The following is a 24,791-nucleotide window of genomic DNA, read 5'->3' as shown; positions in this document are numbered from 1 at the left end:
ATACATCAGAAAACATGGATATTCTATTGTATTTCAGATGCTGGAGATATGGGCAGTACTGGATGCTGAGCCTGAAGTGAATGAAACCTTCACAGTGACCTTGTCCAGCCCAACAGGAGGTGCACGGATGGGTGACCAACTCAAAACTCTCATCACCGTCTTGGAGAACTTAGCTCCCTCTGGCTTGTTCCGCATTGGACCTACTATCAACAGGTCTCAATACAGATGTACTAAAGAATCTGAAACTTGGAATATCATAAACACTTGCAGTATACAATGCTATTTATATGCGTAGCTGTGAAATGTGTACCAATCAAAAGGGCACACACAAACATACAAAACCTCATGCATAACTGTGTTTGTGTGATCTTATTCTATGTGTGTTTTCTGTACAGAACTAACACAGAAGTGATTGCTGATGAAGGTGGCATAGCAGTCTTCCTCACCGTGTCTCGCAGTAATGGTCTGGAGTCATCTGTCAGTGTGGAATGGGAGATGCAATCAGACACAGCTATTGCCTCTAGTGAGACCAATAAATGTCTTAATTAAAAGTCACCCCAACTTCCTGAACACTCATGAATGTCCCTCCTTTCTTCTGTTGTTCCTTTAATCCCCATTTCATTCAAGTAAACATGCAAATGTGATTCCTTTTTTAATTATTTTTTTCTTCTAGAGGGTCACCTCCCAGTGATGGGTGTGTACCAGAGCTTTGAGGACAACCCCACCTCTTCTTGGTGCTCCCTTCCTGAAGGGCCTTCCATCCTGGTCATGAGGCTGGATAGGAGGCCCATTGTTGGATCCTCCCACACCTTGGCCACTCTTTATCGGTGGCAGGGGTTTTTTGTGGCAGTAGAGGTAGGCTAACAACAGCACTGTCTCTCAAAAGGCACATGAAGAACCTACTGTAAAGACATATACTCAAGATTGAAATTCAGGAGGAAATCGATTAGCAGTGAGCCCCAAACTAATTTACGGCAAATTACATTGTGAGCATAAAAATCTCTCTCTCTCTCTCTCTCTCTCTCTCTCTCTCTCTCTCTCTCTCTCTCTCTCTCTGTCTCTCTCTGTCTCTCTCTCTCTCTCTCTCTCTCTCTCTCTCTCTCTCTCTCTCTCTCTCTCTCTCTCTCTCTTTTGGTCATTGCAGTCTGTTAGGATTCAGGACCCAAGCTCTTGTGTGGGGTTTGCAGTGAATGGCTCTACCTACATAGGAATTACACATAGTGGTCCTCCTTTTTACCCTGCTACCAACCTCAGCATCTTCAAATTGCAAATGGACCTCAATATCACATTGGTAAGTACAAACCCAATCATGTCATTAACATCAAGTTTTTGTATGTTACTTTAACACTGTAGTGTTGTCTTGTATCATTTTCAAATGATTTGAGGCAATCTGTTTTTTTTAGGAGCAAACCTTAGCAGTTGAAACTCTGGATGTGAAACACTTCTCCACTGAAGGCAGAGATTATCTAATAGCATCAAGCCAGGTGAGTGTGCAGGTGTTTGGACACATTTTTAATTGTTTGCATTTATGTCAAGATCATTAAAAGCAGGTTAAGACTTCTCATTGGAGAAATGTCAATTAAGCCTTACACGACTGTACTCAAAAGTTTTGTTATTTTGTTTGTTTCATGCCACAGATTTTTGTTTGGGCGGGAGGCTCCTTCACCCTCCTCCAGACTCTTGACTTCGAAGAGAACATCCTCAGTGTAACTCCATTCACTCGCGCCGCTGTTCCCTACCTGTTAGTGTGCATAGACAGACAGACTGTCAGCTGCCTCCTGCTTCAATGGACCAATGGGAGATTTCAGAATCCACAGCCTCTCCTACTCACTGGCAGAGCCATTCACGTGGAGCCAATCAACACCAGAACAGAGGACACTCTCCTGTTGGTTGTTATTGAAGGTGACCTGTCTTGCTTTGAAGTCACATAATATTAATGAATTATGTTATCAGTTAACTGATGTGTTAAACAATATTAGTACATTTAATTAGATGAGTTGTGTTTGTTTGTTTTTGTATGTTTTTTCAAAGGATATGGTGCCAAGATTACATATTTGAAAGTGGCCTAAAATTGGAGACAAGTGCACTTAATCTACGGTATTCTTAGAAGATAGTTGTGTTTTTGCAATAATGAGATACTATTTTCTCTGGTTCTACTCTTAAGTGTACTTTCTAGTGGATTTTGCAGTGGTTAGATGTTGGTTAGGATAGTACAAACAAATCAGTGATACTTTAGAAGACACACAGAAACTGTTTCAGACAAAACAGCCTTGTTCTGTTGTCTGTTTGATGACAAAATGTGCAATGTAGGCCAGATCATATATTTATACTACGCTCTGTATATTTTGATGAGACATAATCCCTCTGAGTCTGCAAAAGTGGTGAATTTTCCTGGTTCGGACCTGTTGCGGGTTTACGGGAAAGGCCTTAGTGTGGAGCAGAGCAGAGCCACAGAGGGACTGAGAGGTTGTAATTTGTCAGTCTTGGGTGTGTCAGTCAAACCAGCCCTCACTTTACATAAACATGCTATTCTAGCATGAAAGAACATAAATCAATGTGTTTTTCAGTGCATTCCTGTATCTTTCTCTAGGTCCTTCTCCATCCTGTGTGGTATTACAATGGAGCTCAGGACAGCCTTCACCACAGCTTTATCAGTCCATTCCTCATCCAGGCCTCACCTCTATACACCCCTTCACGTCTTCTTCTGGCATCAGTAAGCATACATGTCATGAACTGCTTTATGTGTTTGTAAAAGTAGCTTTTTCATTTTTATTATTTAGTTGTGTTTGTACTTTTATCAATTGGCCAGACAACTTAATTAAATATTTTTCTTCCTCATAGCTTATGTCTTGCTAGCTGGAAGAAATGGCTCGTCACTCTACTCCTGGAGATCTGATGTCAACCTGCTTACCATGATCCTGAGGGCCCCTCCAGCCATTAGCTTTTTCTCTCTCGTGGTCCCATCCCTCAACACCAACAAGACCCTCTTGGCTTCTACTGAGGAGAATAGCTCCACTGTTTATGAATTCACTTCTGTCTCCAATCAGTCTGATTTCATACCCAGGTACCCAAATTGTTTCACAGAAATGCCAGGTCTTACCCAGAAAAGCAAATCCTGAAAGTTAAATAAATCATGTTGCATTTTCTTTAATTTCTCACATTCAGTTTCGGGAAGTTGCACTTTGCACCAGGTGACAGCGAGCTACAGATAGCAGTGAACATCATAGATGATGACATCCCTGAGGAGCAGGAGTACTTCCAGGTCAGTCTGAAGAATCCAAAGGGCGGTGCTGAGATTGGATTTGGTGGTCAGGTGACTGTCATTGTCCCAACCAACGACGATGCCCATGGAGTCATCGGCTTTGCTCAGGTAAACAGATAAACATAGACTTTAGACAGCCATCTGCATTTGTCCATAAGTAGTAATTTAATTACAGCCATTTTGTTAAACGTCAATGTACTTACACCATATTAGCATAATTTAAATGGCATATTAAGCATTACCACAAGCTATTGGAATATGGAAATATACTGTCATTACCTCTTTGCAGAACTCTCTATACGTGGAGGTAGAGGAGTTGGAGCAAAATAATCTGATTTCTCTCAGTATGGAGAGGAAAAGAGGGACTTTTGGCAGACTGACCGTTCACTGGGCCGCCAATGGCAGTCTGGCAGACATTTACCCCACTTCAGGAGTGGTGAGTAATTAAGACATTACTGTATGTATTGACAACATATTTGAAAATGAAATGCTTAGCAAAATAAACAATGGCAAAATTATAGATTATACATAACAAATTCCTGCAAGTTAAAATGTGTTTTCATATCTGTAGGTAACATTTTCAGAGGGACAGTCGGTGGCCATCATCTCACTGACTGTGATAGCAGATGGTGTCCCAGAGCTGAGAGAGAGTGTCACCATCACCCTTGTGGATGTCACCACTGTGGGGCTGCAGGACTTGCGACAGGCTGCAGTTATTGACAAGCAGCGGGCACAAGCTCTACTCACAATCCTACCAAATGGTTCTCCCTATGGGGTGATTGGATGGCATCTGGACTCCCAATTTACACTAACACAAGAACCACAGAGTAAGAGTACAATTTATGTCGCAGGAAATAAATAAATTAGTGATGATTTGTAATGTGTGTTTTTACTGGATCACAGTGCAGAGGAGACTTATTTACTGTAATAAATTGAAATTAGGTCTAAGCTTTTCGAAGATGTCCCAAAATGTAGCTTTCTCTCTGTTCCAAAAATAGTTGCTGTAAGTTTAGTTGGTTGCTGAATACCAATCATTCTTTTTTTTGCATGAGGTTTCGCAAGTAGCGTTTGCAGTAAACACACTTTGAGATTTACTGTCAAGGCAATCTGCAGTGATTTCCAGCATGTTAAGTAATTTGGATTTGTCTTGATCGTGTTAGAGGCCAGCCCTAAATGTCAGAAAAGTCCAAGTAGTGGAGTATCATACCTTTATACTTCCCTTCATGTATTATTCAGCTTAACTTTACAGGATTTTTACTGATTTAGGTTGTTATTGCAATCTTCCATGACATGACAGGTCTTAGAAATATAATCTTGTGCTGTGTTTAACATTGTTTTTTCTCCATACTCACAGGGGTTCCAGTCAATGTGACTCTCTCTATAGTTAGGGAGCAGGGCTCTTCAGGTGAGGTGGAAATCCATTACCAGACCAGGCCGGCCCTGTACCAGCCCCCATCCAACCAGGCCACTGCAGGACAGGACTACACTTCCAAAGACAACACCATCATCATGATAAATGGTGCTACAGTGGCCCTTGTCACTGTCACAATCCTACCGGTGAGGAGACAGTGCTGAGTAATAGAGAAGTTAATGAAATTTACTTGAGTAAAGAAGAATATGTCAGGAATAGGACATGTTTTACTTCTCCCAACATAAGAGTTTATTTGTCTACTAAACATGTAAAACCAAGACAGCAAGTATAAAAAAAAAACGACTGAGAGCATACAAACTTAAAATGCAGTCAATCTCCCATCTGAGATAAGGGATAATAGATTTTCTTCCACAATTTTACACCTCCCACACTCACGCCCATTCAGACTGGTTATGCAGATCTACTCCTGTTTGTTGCCTTCAGGATAATCAGCCCTGTGACTGTTCGAACGCTAGCCTTTAAATGCCAGATGCAACAGCCTACACACACCTATAAAGGCTAGTCTTGGGACACAGTCTGGTTACAGTTTGCATGTTTTATCCTGAAAGCAAGAAACAGGAGTCGATCTGCATAACCTCTAAATGGGCATGAATGTGGAACTTTTAAAATAAAATTGTGGCTGCGATCGTGCAAAAACATCTATTACTTTGAATCTCAGATAGGAGATTAATTGCATTTAAGTCAGTATCAGTCACTCTTTTCTTTGTAATTGCTTTCTTAGATAAAAGCCTCCAGTGGCGAAGCAAATTCATATTGCGTGAAGTTCAACTTTGATGAACTTTCAATGCAGAAGTCAGAGTCTCAATCCATAGCATAGCACTGTGTAGTTGACACCACTTGGCACTGCCCACATTCAACATGAATACTGCCTTATCAGCTCATATAAATTCTGAATGCATTTCTATGATAGAGAGAGAGCATGTATGTTTTTTCCATTACTCAGTGAACTGTATATGTACATGTGTGTTTTCTAAGGATGACGTTCCAGAGCTGGCAGAGAGTTTCCTGGTAAATATCACCAGTGTGGAGCTAGTTAAAGGGTCAATGGGAGCAGGGCAGCCCAGTGTGAAGAGGCCTGGTATGGAAGTAGCAGAGGTCACCATCCAGGAGAATGATGACCCTCGAGGGATTCTGCAGTTCAATGTGTCTGAGGTGAGCACAGGGTCATCTCTGTGATAGTGACTTGGACATGAACATGATAGAGATGCAATCTTAATGATGATATAATAATTTCCATCTTTGATGCAGTTTGCAAACCTCTGGTTTTGAAACCTACAGAGCCCCATCAGAAGCTACTTCTCAACTGATGCAATATAGACACATATTCTTAATAATATTCAGTCCTAATTAAACATTATTCCCTAATTTTTTGTCCAGGATATCACTGGACGCGTGCTGGCATATGAAATTCCCCCACCAGACAACATCCTCCATCTGTCAGTGGTGCGACTCGCCGGTACAACTGGAAGACTGGTCATCTACTGGGAGGCTCAGCCAGTCACTGCTGATCTTAACGATTTCAGCCCCTCATTTGGGAACATCACCTTTCAAGATGGGCAGGTAAATGGATGAATTGTCTTTATTTGAAATCAACCTGCCTTTGATATTACATCAAGCCATGATGTGAAGCTGCCCACAGGCTATTTCAGGTTGTTAGCTTGTGTTTCACTTGACTGATTTTTAGAGTAATGCTGCAATTGCCATCACCATCTCGGATGACGAACGGGTGGAGACTTTGGAGACCTTCAGAGTGAATTTACTGCGTGTGATTGGTGGTGCTCGACTGGGAGAAGCTACCTCTGTTACTATCAGCATTCCACCCAATGACTCCCCTCTCGGGCGATTTGGATTTCAGGAACTAGAGGTGATTTTAAAAGACTTACTGTATACTTTGGGACACTTTCTCCATCAACAGATTTGTGGTCCACCAGGACTTAAACAAACTTACCTCACTTACATACTTAACATCACCTCAAATCCCTCTAATGATTCACAGTGATTCTCAACTTATCTATAACGACCTATTCATTTTTATTTATTGTACTTTTTCCGTTTCAGAAATAATTATCTTACTCAATCCCCTCTTAGGTTACTGTCAGCGAGCCAGAGTTTGTGGATGATCCTGCTGCTGTGGCGACACTATCAGTGCTGCGTAGTCCAGGAGGCGAAGGGTCAGTGACTTTGGGGTGGCAGCTGCAAGACCAGGCTACAGATGACCTCTCACCTTTCAATGGAACTCTTGTCTTCACTGAGGTACAGTTTGAAAGAAGTGGAGTCACTATCCCACATATTGTAATAATAACATTGGACAATACTCCATCTTTTACCTTTATGTGCCGTCTTGTACGTTGCTTCATGAAGTCTGCTATACTTTCCATACCTCCCAGGCTGAATCTATGAAGTCGTTTATGATTAGAGCCCTTGCTGACACAGCACTGGAAGGAGATGAGCATTTCACTGTTCGGCTGTTTCCTGCTGAGAGTGGAGCTGTCATTGACCCCTTAACAGGTCAGTATTTATGATAAAACCTCACCCCGCCAGTGCATCAAGTGATTGAAGAAATGTGAAGTTTTGACTTTCAGGATTGTCTTACATTGATGTGATAATCATATCCATCTTCCTCATCTGTCTTCCCAACCATGGTCTCTTCATCTACTGCTCTAGGCATGGCCACCATAACTATCAGGGCAGACAAAGCTGCCCTGGGGATTATTGGAATAGAAGAGTCCTCCAGGAACATCCTTATTGGAGAACCTCTGGGAGATTACAATGGTAGTGCAGTGGTTAGGTGAGATAAACATCAAATTGTATCACTAACCTGGGAAGACAAACAAGATAGTGCTTTAAATTCCACTGCCTCTGTTTATTCATCAAAATTGTAATGTGAAATTCCTTTTGTATATTTGTATGTATCCCCCAGCCTTGTGCGAGGGCCAGGTGTTTTTGGAGAGGTCCAGGTGTACTGGAATATCACTCCAGCTGTGGTCTCTGAGTTTGAAGCGATCTCTGGCACCGTGACTATGAAAGACGGACAGTCTTTTGCCACGATTATTCTGAAGGTACTGAATAATATAAATTGTAGAATCATGTACCAATGCACTGCAGTATAGGCATATGCAGAACAAAATGTATCATAAGAATGCCTTTTAATGTGCTTTCTGTAAAAATGTCCCTGTCATATCCATCATGATGGCAGGCCCTGGATGATGATCTCCCTGAAGAACGTCGTGAGTACCAGCTTACTCTGACCTCCGCCACAGCTGGAATGGAAATCAGTTCTATAGCCAAACATGCCAAGATTATTATGGCGGCCAGTGACAACCCCTATGGCCTGTTCTCCTTCACCAAGCACCAGATCAGGGCATTCGAGGAGGAGGGAATGGTGAGGTCAATAACATGAGGCTGGTACATATATAGATCTGCTATATGGTGGAGTAAACTCATTAACAAATTAGGTTGTGTATACAAACCTAATCCAAGGCCATATGATTTTCTCTCTTTCACCGCAGGTGAATGTGACAGTTAATCGCTCCTTAGGCAGTCTGGGCAGTGTGTGGGTGACCTATCAGACCTCAGGGAACACAGCAGTCAGTGGAGTGGACTTTGCTCCAGCTTCAGGACGACTACTCTTTACTTCAGGCCAGACCTCACAACAAGTCACACTGCACATCCAGGATGACAGTCTTGCAGAGGATACTGAGATTTTCTTCCTCAACATCACTAAAGTGGAGCTAGTCAATGTCAGGTAAAGTAACTTGATACATTGGAGTAGATTGGCCTCTTTGTTGATTGATGTGTTTAAAATAGCTTCAACAGGTCATGGTCATTCATAAAATTGGCATTGCAAAAGCCTTCATTTAGTGTTGGTGTGACTGTCAAAGATTTCATGACAATGACTCTTCATTCTGTGTCTCCCTCTGGTGGTCAGTGCTGTTGTGTCAGGTCTCCAGCTGGACCAGCCTCCAGCTATAGGCAACATCTCTTCTCTTGCTGTACTCATATTAAAGAATGACAATGCTGAGGGTATCCTGGAGTTCAGGCAGGATTATGTCAACATTACAGGTAAGAGGCAAAACAAAGGCAATTTGAAATCTATCTTGTAAAATGTGAAATGTTCAAGCCAGGCAAACACGTAAATAGAAATGTCATACAAAATTAGCTATGACACCATTTGATACAGAGAATATATTAATAGATGATTCACTACATGTAAAATCCATCTGACTCTCTTTCTTACAGTTGAGGAGGATGTGGGCACTGTGTTGATCCCAGTGGTAAGGAGAGTGGGCTCATATGGACCGGTTTCAGCTCAGTTCACTTCTAGAGGCCTGAGTGCAACCCCTGACGTCGACTACATCCTGAATAATGGCTCAGCAACGTTTGTCCATGGCCAGAATACCAGCTACATCAATGTCACTATTATCGATGACCTGGACAGGTGAAAGAAGAAATAATTAAAATACATGTCCAGCTCAATTCCTAAAATGTTTTTATTTATATAGGATGCCTATTTATATAGAGTGACCCATTTTTACACCCTGGCTTTATGTGGTGTCCTCTTTTTGTTGTGGAGAAAAAATCAGAAACTTAGTATTTCACACGATTCAATAGCTCAGACTTGAAATCCAAAACTATGAGTGAAGACATTGTTGAATTCCAATTTAACACTGAAATTGTCTCCCCCAGTGAATATGCAGAGGTATTTGAGGTCCTGCTGGTTGGAGCTACGGATGGAGCAGTTCTGGGCTCTCAACAAGTTGCCAGAGTAACCATCGCCAAGAGTGACTCTCCAAGTGGGGTGGTTCGTTTCCTGAACGAGAGCCTAATCACTCTGGTCAATCCTAACTCCACCCTCAAATTGAGTATTGTTCTGGAGAGAGCAGGAGGCCTAGTGGGCAATGCAACGGTATGAGGAACAATATCATCTTATTATACCACTTCAGTTCTCTCAGCAATTGTTGCTTGCAGTTAACTCACATAAGTTATTTCTATGTGGACATCAACTCATTCAAACTGGTTTTACCTTTTGACAGGTTGCTTGGATCATCTTTGGCCCTAATAGCAGAGAGGTCCTTCCTCCATTGAATAAAGACATTAGAGAGCCTGTGAACGGGTCCTTCTTCTTCAGGGATGGAGATGAAGGTACACGCGTCATAGAGCTGCGGATTCTCCCCCATGGGGAAGTGGAGGTGGAAGAGACATTTGTTGTAGAGCTCAGCATTCTGTCTGGAGAGTTGGATGTTGACCCTCAGGCTGGTTCCATAACACTGAAGGTACTTGATTGTATAAGTCCACAAGGTTGAGTTCACCATCATGAATCAGTTGAGATTGTTGAAAAATAGTTATCTGAATTTGATTTCCAAAGCATTTATTGCTGTAGGAAATCTAATGGGATGTAGCCCTTCGCACCCTTCGCACCCTACTCACCCGTGTTCTCTTCTAATGTGTTTGTCTCCCAGATAGAGAAGTTTGGTGACCCAAATGGTATAGTCCAGTTTACCGAGGATGCTCTTCGAGAGCGTGTCTACAATGAATCCACAGAAGCAGAGGGCCCCTTCAACATTTCCCTGTACATTACACGCAGAGAGGGTGTCATGGGTAACATCACGGTAAGATTTCATTATTATACATTTAATTAATCTGTCAAGTTTATCCCTCTCAATCACCACATATGATCCACTAAAAGTGTGTGGCGGGGTCTGTATCAGCAGTTTCTGGGCATTGACCTCTATAAAAACGTAGCAACCAGGTGCCAGATTGTAAGCAGGCATCGAAGAGGAAGCTACGAAAATGGCGGACACAGGGCCTCAAAAAACACAGAAATAGCACGATGAAAAGCCAAGCGGACAGAGCTCGTTCCAAAGCAAGAGTGAATGTGGGGTTTGCTTTCACCTATTGGCGAGCACCCTAACCACAGTCAGGGGGCTTTTGCTTCTGGTGTCGTTGAGCGTCAGACAAACTGGACAGACATATACTACTCATTCTGCCTAAACTAACTGAATTTAATTCTTTGTTGCCACTGTTAAAGTTTAAACACAACCCTACTTTCTCTCACACCTCAGGTGCGTTGGCAGATACAGAGTGATTTTGATATAGCAGGTGACTTCCTAGCCTTAGGTGGCTCAGTGATGATCCTGGAAGGCCAAAGGGATGCAGAAATTGTCCTCAGCCTGATGCCTGATACAGTGCCAGAGCTAGAGGAGCTCTACACTGTCCAGCTCACGGCTGTGGAGGGTGGTGCCACTCTTGATGCCAACCAAAACCTGATCAGGACGCGTATCAGGTTTGTCATATTGACTTCCAGGTAAATAGTCTAAATTTGAATTACTGTGAAATGAATCTTCCTCTCTCACCCTTAGGGTACGTGCTAACGATGAGCCCCACGGTGTCTTTTCCCTGAACCCTGACCAGCAGTCCATTATGATAGTGGGGTCAGAGTCTCAGGTCACCAGAGCTCTGGTTATGAATGTGACACGACATGCCGGGCTGTTTGGCAATGCTAGTGTGGGCTATAGGATCAGTGGAAGGATGGATGAAATTATGGACATCAAGGAAATACTGGGAGGACAAGCTGAAGGAAGGCTGTTCTTGAGAGAGGGACTGACCTTCAGTTCTATCACTGTGACCATCAGCAGTCAGGTAATGATGAGCAGGCTTGTGCAAAGACATGCAAACCTTTTCGAAATACCTTAGTGTATGTTATTTTTAACACTTGTTTTCTTGCTTTTCTCTCTGTAGGTGTTTTTGTCAGTGGGTGAGAGCTTCACAGCAGAGCTGACTGATGTTAGACTAGTCAGTCCTATCCTCGGCTCTCGGCCTCGCCTCCTTCATGAGGCCAGCATTGCTACGGTGACTGTGCCTGAAGAAGCTGCCAGCTCAGAGGTGAGTTGTGGTTGTTTTTTTTTGTTTTGTTTTGTACATGATTTATCTGTGAAGGAGAAATTATTTTTTAATTGTTGTTGGAGATCTCTATAAGGATCAATAAACATCTGGTTATTTATGTATTTCTCTGCCACTAGGTGACAGGCTGGGATCTATTGCACCCTTACACTCTAGAGTCTCTTGCCTCTCACTTTCATATAACAGATAAACTGTCAAAAAAAAACTCTGCCTCCTATTAGTGCTTCAAATGGCATTTTCCAAGACTCACTTTCTCATTTTACAGCTAAATGGTACACTAAAATATGTTCCTGAAAGCATTTGAGGTAAGAAAAGAAGTAATTCGGTAACAGAATCTTGATTCATATTTGATCAGCGCTGCCTAGTTTGACCGTTTGGTCTTAGTTCACAAGCGTCTTTGCTGAATCTTGAAAATGGCATTAAGAGCATTAAAAGGAGACAGAAGAACCCCATCACAGATTATCTGTCTCGTGTACTACTGTCAGGATATGGTGACAGTTTGAACACATATGACATAAAGTTATTTTTATTATAGTTACCAACTGGAGCTTTAATGGTAAATGAGGCAACAAGATAACAGCATAATTAACGTCTTCTCTCACATATGTTGCGCAGGTTGGCTTTGCCTCTCTGGCTCTGCAGGTTTCAAGTATTGAAACAGGGGCATGTGAAGCAAAGGTGACACGAAGAGGGTTGTTTGGAGACGTCAGGGTGCAGTGGAAAGCTGGGTATCCTTCAGAACAAGCTCCGCCCGGGCTCAGTCTAGGAGCTATCGCCCCACGTTCAGGTAAAACACCCATAGAGGGAATGATCTTTGAAAAACTGAATAATAGCAGTGTATACTCACACATTATATCAAACCACTTGCATTATTTCCTTCAATCAATGATTTGATATAATTCGCAGCTGTTTCGAATGTTAGCCATGTATGACTTTCCTTTTAATAATCATGAATACCCTTTTGTTATACCTGGAAGGCAGTTACCCAATCACTGATAGAATGAACTATCCTACAAGTATATACTTATCTTTTCCTGCAGACCAAACACTTGCAATTTGGTGTTCAGGCTAACATGGACTAACAGCCTGCATTCTTAATGTTGGTAATGTGCTACTTTCCTTATATTCAGGCTCACTGACCCTGGTCCATGGAGAGAAGACTAAAGCCATTTCTCTGACAGCTGTTGCTGATGCATCTGAGCCGGCTTCCTATGCTATACACCTCACTGCTGCTACCTCCAGCACTTCTCCAGCGAGTACTGTCAAGCTCAGGTAATGGTTTCTGAAGTTTTAGTAGAGTAAATACACTTTAACTTGAAAACCTTCTGCATGTTACAGTAGTTAGCTACAGAGCAGGAGCATAGCGTTTATGTATGTAACATCTTTTTTTCTGTATGTACTGCTCCTTCAATTTCCTTTGCTTATTATTCCAGCACCCTATGGACAATTTCCTAACGTTTCCATTTAAATCATGAATACAATTCATATATTTGTCTATGTCAAATGCAGGCTCACTGTAACGTCTGTCTTCCTGTACAGGTCAGGATTTACTGTAACAGAAGTGGAGCCATTGGGAATCTACCAGTTTGCCCCCGATTCCCGCCAGTTGGTGATTGCAGAGGACATCCAGATGATCACACTTTATGTTCAGAGACTCTACGGTTCTCGTAGCAACAGCACCCACCTGTCCTATACAACAGTAGCTGGCAGCGCAGCAGCAGGAGAGGACTTTATTGCAGTGCCAGATGGCCGTTTGGTCTTTGACTCACCTCTCCAAACCAACACTTCCTTCCGCCTTTCAATACTTGACGACTCGCTCTCAGAGGCTGATGAGAACTTTCATGTCAACCTTACAGATGTTCAAGTCCTTACACCAGACTTAGCTTGGGCAGATACGTCTCCTCGCCTCAACCTTCAGCACAGTGTGGCTACTGTCACCATTCAAGCTAGTGATGTGACCGGAGGAGTGCTGAGTATTGGACCTGGACTGGTCCAAATACCTGAAGACAGGGATGATGAGACCCAGCAAGAGCAATGGGTAGTTCTGAGGGTCCGCAGGTCCGACAGTGTGGCTGGGGCTGTGAGGGTTCGGGTTCGAGCATATGGAGGTGTGTGTTGGTTTTGTAGCACTGACTTAATTCTCCATTGTACTATATTGTCATTTACTGTGATATTTACAGTTTTGTTTTAAGTTGTGTCGCTGTGCACTGTTATCCAGATGGAAGTACAACATCTCTTCCCTTCACTCTGGACCCTGTTGGGACCCTTGCAAAGGAGGAACAGGACTTCCGCTTGGAGTCCACCATAGTGTCATTTCAAGCTGGTCAGAATGAGACAGAGATTATCCTCTTCATCCTGGATGACCCCGAGCCAGAGGGACAGGAAGTATTCTTCATTTACCTCAGTGATCCAGAGGGAGGAGCACAGATAACAGACAGTCCATACCAGGGCTTTGGAGCTTTTGCCAAGATCACTATCCTTGGTAAAATATTTTTTTAAAGATCTTTGTTTGAGTCAGCCTCAAATTTAAGATAAAGAAAATAAATAGTATTTATAGCTGTTTTGCTCACAGTGTGTTGCAACATATTTATTTATTTGTTTGTATTCTGGACTCTATCTTATTATGTTCATAGATTAATCAAATTGACCCGCAGAGATGTTTGTTATCTCAATGAGTGATTCAATGTTCTTCTCCGGTTTCACTTGCATAAGGTCACTGCTAAATTAGTCTCCAGCTTCTATTTTGGTCCTCACTTCTCACATAATCACTGCAGTGGGCAGATCATTTGATTATTTTGCATGTATGATTCATTACAAAATACATCATTATACTAATGTAATTAATTTGTACTTTGTTTCTGTTTTGTTCTCTTTATCCTTGCCTCTATCCACACCAGGGAGTGACTTCCATAACGGCATTGTAGGGTTTAGTCTTAATTCTCTGCTGGGCCAAGTTCTGGATGAGGATTCGGTGAACAGAACTGCCCTCCTCTATCTTCAGAGACAGGAAAACAGGTAATAAAACAACACACTTTTTTAAACCTTTTTGGACAAAAGTTGAGATCTTGTTTGTAGTGAGTTAGTATGCTCTTTCTCCCACTGTTTAGAGCCTTTGAGGATTTGCAGGTCTTCTGGAGAGTGACCTTCAGTAAATCAGCTCTAACTCTTGTCAACAATGGAGTCAACCTAACCAGACAACTACTGCAGACCTCAGGAACTGCACTGTGTAGAAGAGGAGAGATACTCTGTGCTCTCGCTATAGAGGTCCAGGATGATGAGGTGAGAGAGATGCAGTGGTATTTTGCTGATTTTTAAATCCTCAATCCTTCAGTATAAGGATAGATTACAAATTTGGCAGAATAATGATTTATTGGTGTTTTCATAAGAAATGCTGTGGTGCACAAAATAAACTCTTCTTTGTTGCTGTAGGAACCAGAGCAGCAGGCGTGGTTTTTGGTGGAGATTTATCAGGTGGGTGATGGAGCTACCATTAATGAGACAACCCGTTTTGCCAACGTCACTTTGGCAGAGAGCGACGATCCACAAGGCATTATGTACTTTGCCGCTGGTCACAGACTGCCCATTGCCACCCTGACGACCATGAGGCTGAGTCTCCAAGTCTACAGACGGGCAAGCACAGCTTCAGTCATGTCTGTACAATATCGCACACTGGTAAGTAACAAACACGTGTGGTAATTAAACATACAAGCATTACATTATAAAGAGCACTCATGCATTCATATCAATACAATTGGGCAAATATATGCACAGTAAAATACACAAACAAGCATGCCCTCTGCAAATGCTTGAAATAGTATTTGTAGTTGGTTTGAATATGTTTGACATTGCTATTTGAGTTATTTATTGGTGGCACTTTTTGTTCATTCAGCTTTGCCTTGGAGGTGTCATTCTGTGTTGAAGCAAGTCTCATTTTCAATCTAGTCCAATGTGATTCCAACCATTTACTATCGGAAATAATATTTGTTTTGGTTTGTTTATCTGTCTAGTGATGAAAACATCTAATGGTTTACTGATCTAAATTGTCACTTTCCTAACACTTATCACTTTAGGCCAGTTAAACTTGATAACCTGACTTAATTTAGGGTGACTGTGGCTCAGTGGTAGAGCAGGGTCATCCTTCAATCAGAGGATCGGTGAATCAATTCCCCGGTTCCGCAAAGTCCATGTCGATGTGGGCAAGACACTTAACCCCAAATCGCTCCCGACTGTGAATGTTAGTTAGTTCTGATGGTCAGGTGGCACCTTGCATGGTAGCCTGTGTCATCAGTGTATGAATGGTTGAATGATTACTCTTATTACTTGCATTTAGTAGTTTTGTATTTTCTTCTGATTGTGGTGTTCCCTTTCACCTGTTGTGACATTAATATTGTTATATTCATAATGGTCATGGTTATTTGATGTTTATGATACAAAAATGTTTCTACCTTACCTTTTGATCTTACCACCATCCTTTTCTCTGATCTCATGATTAGAGATATCTTGGCTACATGCAGTTTGGTGGGATTTCTAAGCATTTACTGACACTGTAATTTTTTTTATATTGAAGATCAAAGTAAATGAGTGTCTAGTGCACTCAACAAAAAAGACACATGGCCATGTCGTCTGCTTTCATCTCTCAGAAGCCCAGCATATTAGCAGACAAAAGGTTTGATGCATAGTAAAAGCCCATTTGGTTGATATTATGCTCTCACAACTTCAATGTGCTATTGCAGGTGGATGTTGTTTATCAAATGAGAATCATGCCTTTAGTCATCCAGAGTAGTCTGACATACAGTTGTTTCTGTTGACATTGTTTTTACATTTTGCAGGTACATCAGTATATGTGTTAATCATGTCTGTTTATTTTGCCAAACAATGCTGGTTAACATAACTCCATCCAACTCAAAATGTTTTTTCATCTAGGAGCTCCCCAGAGTGGAGCTAGTGGGTCCCTCTACAATCTGGCCTGCCAAAGCAGGGATGGATTTTCCAAAACAGGAGGGTAGGCTAACCTTCGATGTGAGCCAGCGTAACACATCATTGGACATTTACCTCACACCTGACCTCGCCTCAACATTACCCACACCGAAGCGCTTCCAGGTGGAGCTTTACAATGCTACAGGGGGAACCAGAGTGCACCCATTGTATGGGGTGGCCAATGTGACTCTGGTGTCAAATGCAGCAAGTGAAGCTGTGTGGCTCTTACTGGAGCAATTACATCAGCCTCTCGATTCAACTATATTGAACCAGGTGCTGCAAGGACTGATCAATAAGGTCTCTACACCTCTATCTCGTGAGCAGATGGCCGCCGTGCTGGAAGCTCTGGGGAAGGTGAGACTGAAGACAAAAGCATTTCCTGTAAACTAGTACCCAAACCTTATTTTCATGCCAATTCATTCATTGTTATTGAAGGTGGAGCAGCAGATAAAACAATGTGATAATATGTAATACCTAACTGTTGTATTTGCTGATCAAAATCATGGTATGAAACTAGAAACTATCGTCAATATTGGAGTATTTGTTAAAGCTTAATTTTTGTCAAATTTCTTTAGTATTATTACTTTTTTTTCTTCTTAAACTACAAGTTATTTTATCCATCATGTCATTACATTATCCAAAGTCAGTAATGATAGAAAAACTTGTGAGTCAGTGTAGTTGTCTGCGTCAGACAGATCACCCCCTACTCTGGCAGATCTGAGGACCAGCTTGTCATCTGAAAAGGTCTCAGTTGTCACTCTAGAGTGCTGCTATCACTAAGCTGCTTTGATGTTAGAGTCTTCATATTGCACTTTCTCAGCCCCCAGACAAGAGAAGACTCCGGAGTAATTGCATGTGAAGGAGTGTGCGAGGAAATAAAGAGCAGAGACAGCATAAATGAGTTCCTTAGCTCGAGGATACAAAGACAGAGTAAGAGAAAGGAGACAGGGTAGGGAAAGTGGCATTCATTCACTATAAAAGCTGCATTACATTAAGGCCTAAACCAATGAAAGTGACAGTGACAGAGCCAGGAGGCGTGGAAAAGATAAATGCAGCACTCAAGTGAGGCTCACACATACAGATTATCAGAGAGATATATTTGCAAACAAGAGCAGAGCAAACCGTTCCTCAATACAATGTTGCTAAATTTCTCTATCCATCTATCTCTCTCTCTCTATTTGTCTGTTTCCTCTGAGCCAGGTGCTTGCAGAGGCAGAGAGGGCTCCTTTACAGGAAAGTAGCCGCAACTTGACTTACAACCTGCTGTGTGCCTTGGCCAATCCCATCAGAGTCGACACCCGAGGCCTCAGCCACCTCGCTGAGGTGGCCGAGCGATTTGCATTCTCCCTCCTCACGCGAAGTCAGTGTGAGATGTGAGTGTCCCAGTTCTAAAAGAGTGGAGAGTAGTACATCAAAATACCAACAAGTTTCCTTTTAAATAATGTTTGCATGGTTTTCATACTTGGTATTATAAATGCTTTTCTTTGTGTGATTTCTCTAGAAGGGGTACCATCCTGGAAACATGTCCGTATATGTCCATCTCTGCCTTCCAATGGTATCCCACACAGATCAATGGACACAAATTCAGGGGCCTTAATGCAGACTTCTTCCAGCTACCATATACACTGCTGGCGGTGCCAGCAGTCTCCACTGCTGACTGTGGCAACCTCAGCCAGATTCAGCTAACCGAGTTTAGAACTGAACACTGGTTTCTCACCAATGATACAAACACTGCTCTCAATGGGAAGGTAGGGAAGAGATCGTTCAATGTAATTTTTTCCTCAGCAGGTGGCAGTATTACTCCAGTATAAACTAGCCATATTTTTTTTTGTTCCACAGCTGAACCCTCTTCTCTTCTTCTGTTTATATCTAGGTATTCTCAGCCAGCCTCCAGGACAGAAGGTCACAGCCCCTAGAAGATGGCAATGAGGTGGTGTATCGTATCCACTCCCCTGGTCAGCAAGTAAAACCAGGCCGGTCTCTGTGCCTTCTCTGGAACCAGACCACTGCAAGGTAATCCACAATAGACACACCAGTACAGATGAATGCTCAGCCATTCTAAAACAGCAAGTTGACACTCAAAATCTATTCTTCTATTCTGGATAACACAACAGTGTTATGTTGTTATATTAGTGTCTGAGGTTGTTTATTTTAGTGTATGCCTACTGAAACTTTTATTTTATTTGCTAATAGTTATTGATAAATTTCAACTAAGTTGTTTATAGCCTATCTCTGACGCTTTCACACACATTTATAACCATCTACCATCCATCTGATTCTGATCTAAAACTCTGAACCCGTGGTCACCTCTCTGTCATCCTCAAGCTTACTGGGTTAGTGAAACCGGTTTGCTAAGTGAAGGCCAAAAGTTCACGTACAGCCTCTCAGTAAGTCCTATCTGTGGCCATGGGGGAAGTCACATCATTGTGTTTAATATGGTGGTGACCGTGGCTAAGTGGAGAACAGGGCCGCTTATCAATCAGAGGGTCGGCGGTTCGATCCCCGGTTCCTGCTCTGCTAGTCATGTCAATGTGTCCTTGAGCAAGACACTTAACCCCAAAATTGCTCCCGTAGCTGCGTCTACAGTGTGTAGATAGATCCTGAATTGTAAGTCGCTTTGGATAAAAGCGTCTGCTAAATGACTGTAATGTAATGTAATATAATATCTGCACATTCAGTCTGCCACACGCTGAGTTCTCCCACTCGGTAGTCGGTTTGTTGAGGACATTCCTGGGGCGTGGAATGTGACTTGGCAAGAACACTCTGTTACAAGTTATGAATTGGCAGGTTTGCTTGGGCCGGAACAGCTACTTGGACGATGCATTGCAGAAAAAACAGATGAGATAACTGATAGGGAGGTGGAGAGAGAGGCAATGTCACAGGGAGAGGTCAATGTTGCAGTATGACGTTGGATGGTCAAAATACAAAATGTTCGAGAGAGAGGACTTTCTGCTTTTCAAAAGCTGCTCACTCAATTCCTGTCTGTTAGTTGTGCAATGGAATCAGCACAAACATGATTATGACGTTGTGGTTTGTCCCACAGCATCTTTAAAGGGTAATGGTTACCACAGATAACAACCACAGAAGCAAATTGGACATACTCAACATGATGATACTTCAGGTTCATTGCATTGCCTTGTTGTTTTCCTCACCTGTGTTTTGTTGCACTCTGTTTAACAGTAGTCTCTTTACTTTCTCTCTTTTCCTGCATCCTCTCCTCTCTCCTCTATTCTCTAGCTGGTCATCAGATGGTCAATACTGCAGGGTTGTGAAAGAGAGTGGGAACTATGTGGAATGTGCCTGCTCCCACTTGTCTATCTATATGGTGTACGCAGAGTTTGCTACTCTTGCATCCTACAACGACGCCTTCTATGCCTCGGGATTTATCTGCATCTCGGGTACAAAACACACTCTTTCTGTATTTTCTTTTTCATGTTGTTTTACTGTGTGTGCCCACAGCCAATTTGCCTTTCTCTTCAGCTTTGTCTCTGATGCATTTTGTCCATATTCCTCCCACATTGTTATAAATAGCCACTGTTGATTAACATGAGTCAATTGTTAATTTCACATTAATGTTCGTTCCGTGTCTTCTACTTCTCCCTCTTCAGGTTTTGCATTGGCCATTATATCCCACGTGCTATGCTCCCGTTTCCCTATGTTTGCTGCCAAACTGCTCACTCACATGATGGTGAGCTGCCTTGGAACCCAGGTAATACAGTTCTGCTCTGATTTTGTTTAGTACTGAAGTGCTTTACTTGAAAGGCTACAATGAGCACCAACACCCACAATTCACAGCTCATGAAAGCTGAGACAGTCATACTCCCACACCATCTGCATTAATTTGTTCGGCATTGTCATCTAATCCAATCTGCAGATTCTCTATATGGCCTTAAATGTAGATGGATAGGGAACCTTTGGGAATTGTTATAGAGTCATTCATCTCTCTATGCTATATGGATCCGTAGCTTCCACACATAACCATGGCTGTAATGTGTGTAGTGCAACACACACCTTCACTTTCATACTGACAGAAACATAAAAAACATACATGTATGCTTTATATTAGAATATTTTTAACCTTTACTGAGTGCACACAGAACACACACACGCACACACGCACACACACACACACACACACACACACACACACACACACACACACACACACATACACACATACTGCTTGCTGCCAACCCTTTGTGCTAGCCACTAGACATGTCTCAGGTGTTTTCTTGGAAATGTGCATAGACGTGAACACAACACACATCATCGAATGTCACTGGTTGCGTAGTTTGCGGGCCAGCGCGTCCTGACAACGCAACCATGCCCCCCGCACCCTCGCCCATTAAAAACGCAAGCTGTCACATAAGCAATGAGCGAGATAGATATGTGGCTGCAGGTTAGTCTCTCAGCTGGTCCTGGCCATGTATGTGTGTGTATGTGTGTGTGCATGTGTGTGTGTGCGTGAGCGAGTGCGGGACTGGTAATTTTCCACTGGTCCCCCCTCTCTTTGGTTGACAAACACGAGCCCCTACTAAAGCAGACTGTCATTGGGGGCTAACCACCTTGGGCTCAACCTGTTTATGGCCCAGGCAGAGCCCCTGAACCTAAAAGGGTTTTGGATGGAAAATTCCATCCTGTTCTGTTTCCTTGTTGGTACTGTACTGCATGTTACGGCCTTCTTCCTTGGATGCCCACGTGTCTGAGATTGTGCAATAATTTATCAAATACATGGCTGCGTCTTCTAGTCAAGGCCAGTCGATGAAGGCCTAGTCTAGTTGAATTCCAGACAGTGAAACTAAAGGTCTAGCTGGTATTAAGATGTACCCTCTGAGTGGTCGTCTGTTACTGCTGGGAATGTTTTGGAGCTAATGATGGGCTCACAGTGCAGGATGTTCTGAATTAAAATAGACCAATGGACGTCATTGTCTTCACTTGAGTATGTACGTCGTCCTAGATCTGAGATGGCTTGCTAGAAATAGAAGGAAAAAGACATAACTTCCTTTTTATATAAATGCATGGGAGCTGTTTCTCCAGTATTCTTTTTGGCAAACAAATAAGTAGGTCAATCAAGAAGACTTAATGGGCCTTACTGACTGGTGCACTCTTCATAAAGATTGAAACATGCATGCACAAAGTGTGCAGCGGACTTAATTCTAAACCATGTGATTAAGTTGTCCTTATGATTCAATGTTGTGTTTTTTGCTTCTGCAAATCACCTGCCTTGCACAATGAACATTATGTCCCACATCCATTGTTTTAATAGGAAGTAGCTTTATTTGAGGAACTACATGAAGAGGGTCCAATAATATTTAAGAAACAGTAAGTTGGGGTGAAACATTTACTTTCTGACAGTGTTGCTGACAGGTTTGTATACCACATGAATAAATAATGATAGCAAACAAAATGAATGTTGCCCTCGGGATACAGAATGTAATGTAAACAGCCCTTGTTAAAAGCATCACTGTAGAGATACATTTTTATTTTTGTGAGTGTTTTCATGATGCATTTGGAGTTTGTAGTTTGATATCTACATTTTAGATTCTTATAAGCATGTATTTGACTTGAAGGATCATTCCATCTTTCCACAGAACCAAATCACCATTATGGTCTACATTCAAATATCTATAAGGATTTATGTGGAACCAGAATCTCTGTAAAACAGAGTCTATAACTCTTGTACATTACACAGTCAGTGAAGTGATATGTCATAAAGCCAAGTCCTCTGTTGTAGTTGAACGTATGCATATTTTGTCTTTTTGAATTTGGGATGCATCCCAGCTTTATATTTACAGTTGACTTTAGGTATTAGGAAGTGAATAGTGATACATTTCTGTATTAAGAAGGCCAAAGATCTTGCATCTTTAATAGAAGAGATATAATTAGTGACAGAAATGTCTCTTGTGGGTCTCAGCCATGCTCGTGCCTCGCTATTGATTTGACTGTCAGGTCCATTTCCAACCACCTGTGACTGAGAGGACTCTCCATCTGGGGTGGCTGGGCAGTAAGTAGTCACTGACGCTGCCCTCTGCGGAGAGAAAATTAAAGCTCCCGGTTTGATTTATTCTCTCTGCAAAAGCTACACTCAGCTAGAAAGAACTATAGTAATAGCCCACCCATCTGTGAGAGTCTGAGAATTCAGATCAGGTGGATGCCAAAGAGGAGGTGAAGGCATGTGGTTCAATTTATGTACCTTTATTTCATTAGTTTGTAATTAGAAAATTATAGTATGTTTAGCTGTTAAACCACTAACGAAAGGAAGGCCATTGCAAGCAAAAGAGGAAGGTCAGCTTGGATTTTTAGTTCAAAGGATGGGGAAAGTGCTGTAACTCATTGTGTAGGCTTACATAGTTTTAGTAAAATAGATTTAGATAGATTCAGATTTAGGTTGTTGAAGGTGTCGAAGGTCACTTCTGAAGGCCACTCAGTGTGTGTGTGTGTGTGTGTGTGTGTGTGTGTGTGTGTGTGTGTGTGTGTTATTGTCACATCGGAGGTTGTGCAGTGACAGTCTATGGCTCTGACCAGCAGTTTGTCCGCCCCTCAGCAAGACAACTGAAGATTGTCTGTGTAGAGTGGAAATTTACCCAGTGCATATGTGCTATGTAAGTGAGCCTCACTTGGTTCTATGTGTGTATGTTTGTCAATGTGCATGGGATTTTTAGTATGTAAGTATAGTCTATATATGTACAAATGTACCTGCAAGTCTTTGTGGGTTATTCCTTTTTTCCATCCACATAAGCTCCATTGAACAAATACATTAAAACTGAGGATTGTATGTTCACATTGTGAGTCCTTCAAAATTAATCATATTGCACAACTCTCTCTGCACTATTCTACAATATACCATGCTTTACTCTCCAAATGTTTTCAGTTATCTTGCTGTCAACATGGTAAAGAAACTTTGAAACTGAAGTTTATTGTGAACAGAGCAAAGACACACATAATCAGATTTTTGGATGTGGACTACAGTTGTGGCCATAAATGCAATACAACCATTGTAAACTCATAAATCAGTATTCATGCAGCTTTGCTGTGCCTTCAGGGGAGAGGTCATTCATTTTACCAAAACATAATTAGTGAAAATAATGACAGCAAGGTCACAAATTTGATGGATTAGAGACCTTTAAGACACAACAGATGGGTTAATTTCTCTTTTTTTTTGGAATCTCCTCCTTCTCATTTTCTCATCTTTCAGCTCTAAGGGCACTTCATCATCCCATTTTAAAAATAGTTGTTTGCATCCTCACAGTTAAGGAACAGAAAAACTGATTTGATTTTATATTAACTTAATTGCTTTTCACCATAACTGACGGTCTCCCCAGTAAGACCCTGCCAAGCCTTTTGGATATGTACTTCAGATAGTGTGGGTCCTACTGGTGCTGGTTTTGTTTCACTCAATAATTCCTTCATTCCTGTTAGGGTTACTGAGAGGCAGAGTCCACGCAGAAAGAATCTCATCACAGCCACTTCTTCCATTCCCTCTGTTGAAGCATCTCTTGTCTGATTACTTAGTAAAAGATCCCTGAAAAGTCTTTTATCTGCCAGGATTTGTCATAACCTCACCAGAATTTTTATCTTTCAACTACCATTGACAGGGTGAGGAGGTGGCCTTGCGTTAATACATAGAAATGTAGTTGTTTTCCAGTATGATTTGGCTGTTTTTCCACTTTTAGGAGTGTTAGGTAATTTTATGTATTTAGATCTACAGACCCCCTGAAATTAGTTCTTGTTTTAGTCAGAAATTTTCAGACCTTTTATCAGTTATTTTGTCACAATATGTTACAGTGTTATTCTTGGTGGTTTTAACATCCATGTTTGTTTACCTCTAATTTAATTACACTTTTAGATTATTTTAATCTTACCCAATGTGTCAAGCATCCCAGCCATTACAAGCCATTACAAAGGATATACACTTGACATTGTGCTCTCCTGGGGTCTCTCTGTGAAAAATGTGAATTTGGTCATCAGGCAGTGCTCCTCCAAGTTCCATTTCTCTCTCCAGGCCCCAAACCACCAACACTGATTTATTACCACCCTTTAAATTCACTCTCTTTTCCTTGTTTCTGTCAAGCTTTTACTGCATCAAACACATTGCGTAGTACCGATGAACACAAGGTACAAAAGGAGATTGTCAGAATTGTAATTGTTCTTGTAAAAATATTTAGATTATGTAGCTCTTATCAGATGGAAATATGAAGAAATTAGGAATAAAAAAAAACA

At 41.8% G+C, this 24,791-nt stretch overlaps 1 protein-coding gene across 1 annotated transcript in view; it reads left to right on the top strand.

The window, feature by feature from the left end:
• The window catches only part of adgrv1 (adhesion G protein-coupled receptor V1), a 106,689-nt gene that overhangs the window by 41,972 nt on the left and 39,926 nt on the right, over positions 1–24,791 (top strand). Inside the window, exons 47-88 of the mRNA XM_068703403.1 lie at positions 38–213; positions 396–523; positions 674–855; positions 1,145–1,291; positions 1,404–1,484; positions 1,638–1,902; positions 2,591–2,713; positions 2,842–3,064; positions 3,166–3,370; positions 3,552–3,698; positions 3,834–4,089; positions 4,617–4,819; positions 5,670–5,846; positions 6,072–6,254; positions 6,379–6,558; positions 6,783–6,947; positions 7,082–7,202; positions 7,359–7,482; positions 7,615–7,753; positions 7,891–8,076; positions 8,204–8,439; positions 8,623–8,756; positions 8,934–9,132; positions 9,381–9,600; positions 9,728–9,967; positions 10,154–10,303; positions 10,757–10,977; positions 11,054–11,333; positions 11,433–11,576; positions 12,210–12,381; positions 12,725–12,866; positions 13,134–13,702; positions 13,813–14,076; positions 14,492–14,609; positions 14,702–14,873; positions 15,024–15,266; positions 16,518–16,925; positions 17,772–17,944; positions 18,073–18,319; positions 18,445–18,584; positions 19,809–19,969; positions 20,180–20,280. Coding sequence (XP_068559504.1) covers positions 38–213; positions 396–523; positions 674–855; positions 1,145–1,291; positions 1,404–1,484; positions 1,638–1,902; positions 2,591–2,713; positions 2,842–3,064; positions 3,166–3,370; positions 3,552–3,698; positions 3,834–4,089; positions 4,617–4,819; positions 5,670–5,846; positions 6,072–6,254; positions 6,379–6,558; positions 6,783–6,947; positions 7,082–7,202; positions 7,359–7,482; positions 7,615–7,753; positions 7,891–8,076; positions 8,204–8,439; positions 8,623–8,756; positions 8,934–9,132; positions 9,381–9,600; positions 9,728–9,967; positions 10,154–10,303; positions 10,757–10,977; positions 11,054–11,333; positions 11,433–11,576; positions 12,210–12,381; positions 12,725–12,866; positions 13,134–13,702; positions 13,813–14,076; positions 14,492–14,609; positions 14,702–14,873; positions 15,024–15,266; positions 16,518–16,925; positions 17,772–17,944; positions 18,073–18,319; positions 18,445–18,584; positions 19,809–19,969; positions 20,180–20,280 — 8,145 coding nt within the window. The remainder of the gene's footprint in view (positions 1–37; positions 214–395; positions 524–673; positions 856–1,144; positions 1,292–1,403; positions 1,485–1,637; positions 1,903–2,590; positions 2,714–2,841; positions 3,065–3,165; positions 3,371–3,551; positions 3,699–3,833; positions 4,090–4,616; positions 4,820–5,669; positions 5,847–6,071; positions 6,255–6,378; positions 6,559–6,782; positions 6,948–7,081; positions 7,203–7,358; positions 7,483–7,614; positions 7,754–7,890; positions 8,077–8,203; positions 8,440–8,622; positions 8,757–8,933; positions 9,133–9,380; positions 9,601–9,727; positions 9,968–10,153; positions 10,304–10,756; positions 10,978–11,053; positions 11,334–11,432; positions 11,577–12,209; positions 12,382–12,724; positions 12,867–13,133; positions 13,703–13,812; positions 14,077–14,491; positions 14,610–14,701; positions 14,874–15,023; positions 15,267–16,517; positions 16,926–17,771; positions 17,945–18,072; positions 18,320–18,444; positions 18,585–19,808; positions 19,970–20,179; positions 20,281–24,791) is intronic.

Source organism: Cebidichthys violaceus, unplaced genomic scaffold (genome assembly GCF_023349555.1).
Source record: "Cebidichthys violaceus isolate CVI_PGR_0920_01 unplaced genomic scaffold, fCebVio1.0.p SCAF_9, whole genome shotgun sequence".
Taxonomy (NCBI): Eukaryota; Metazoa; Chordata; class Actinopteri; order Perciformes; family Stichaeidae; genus Cebidichthys; species Cebidichthys violaceus.
Note: the sequence above shows the minus strand (reverse complement) of the source record. Positions and strands in the feature narration are given on the sequence as shown.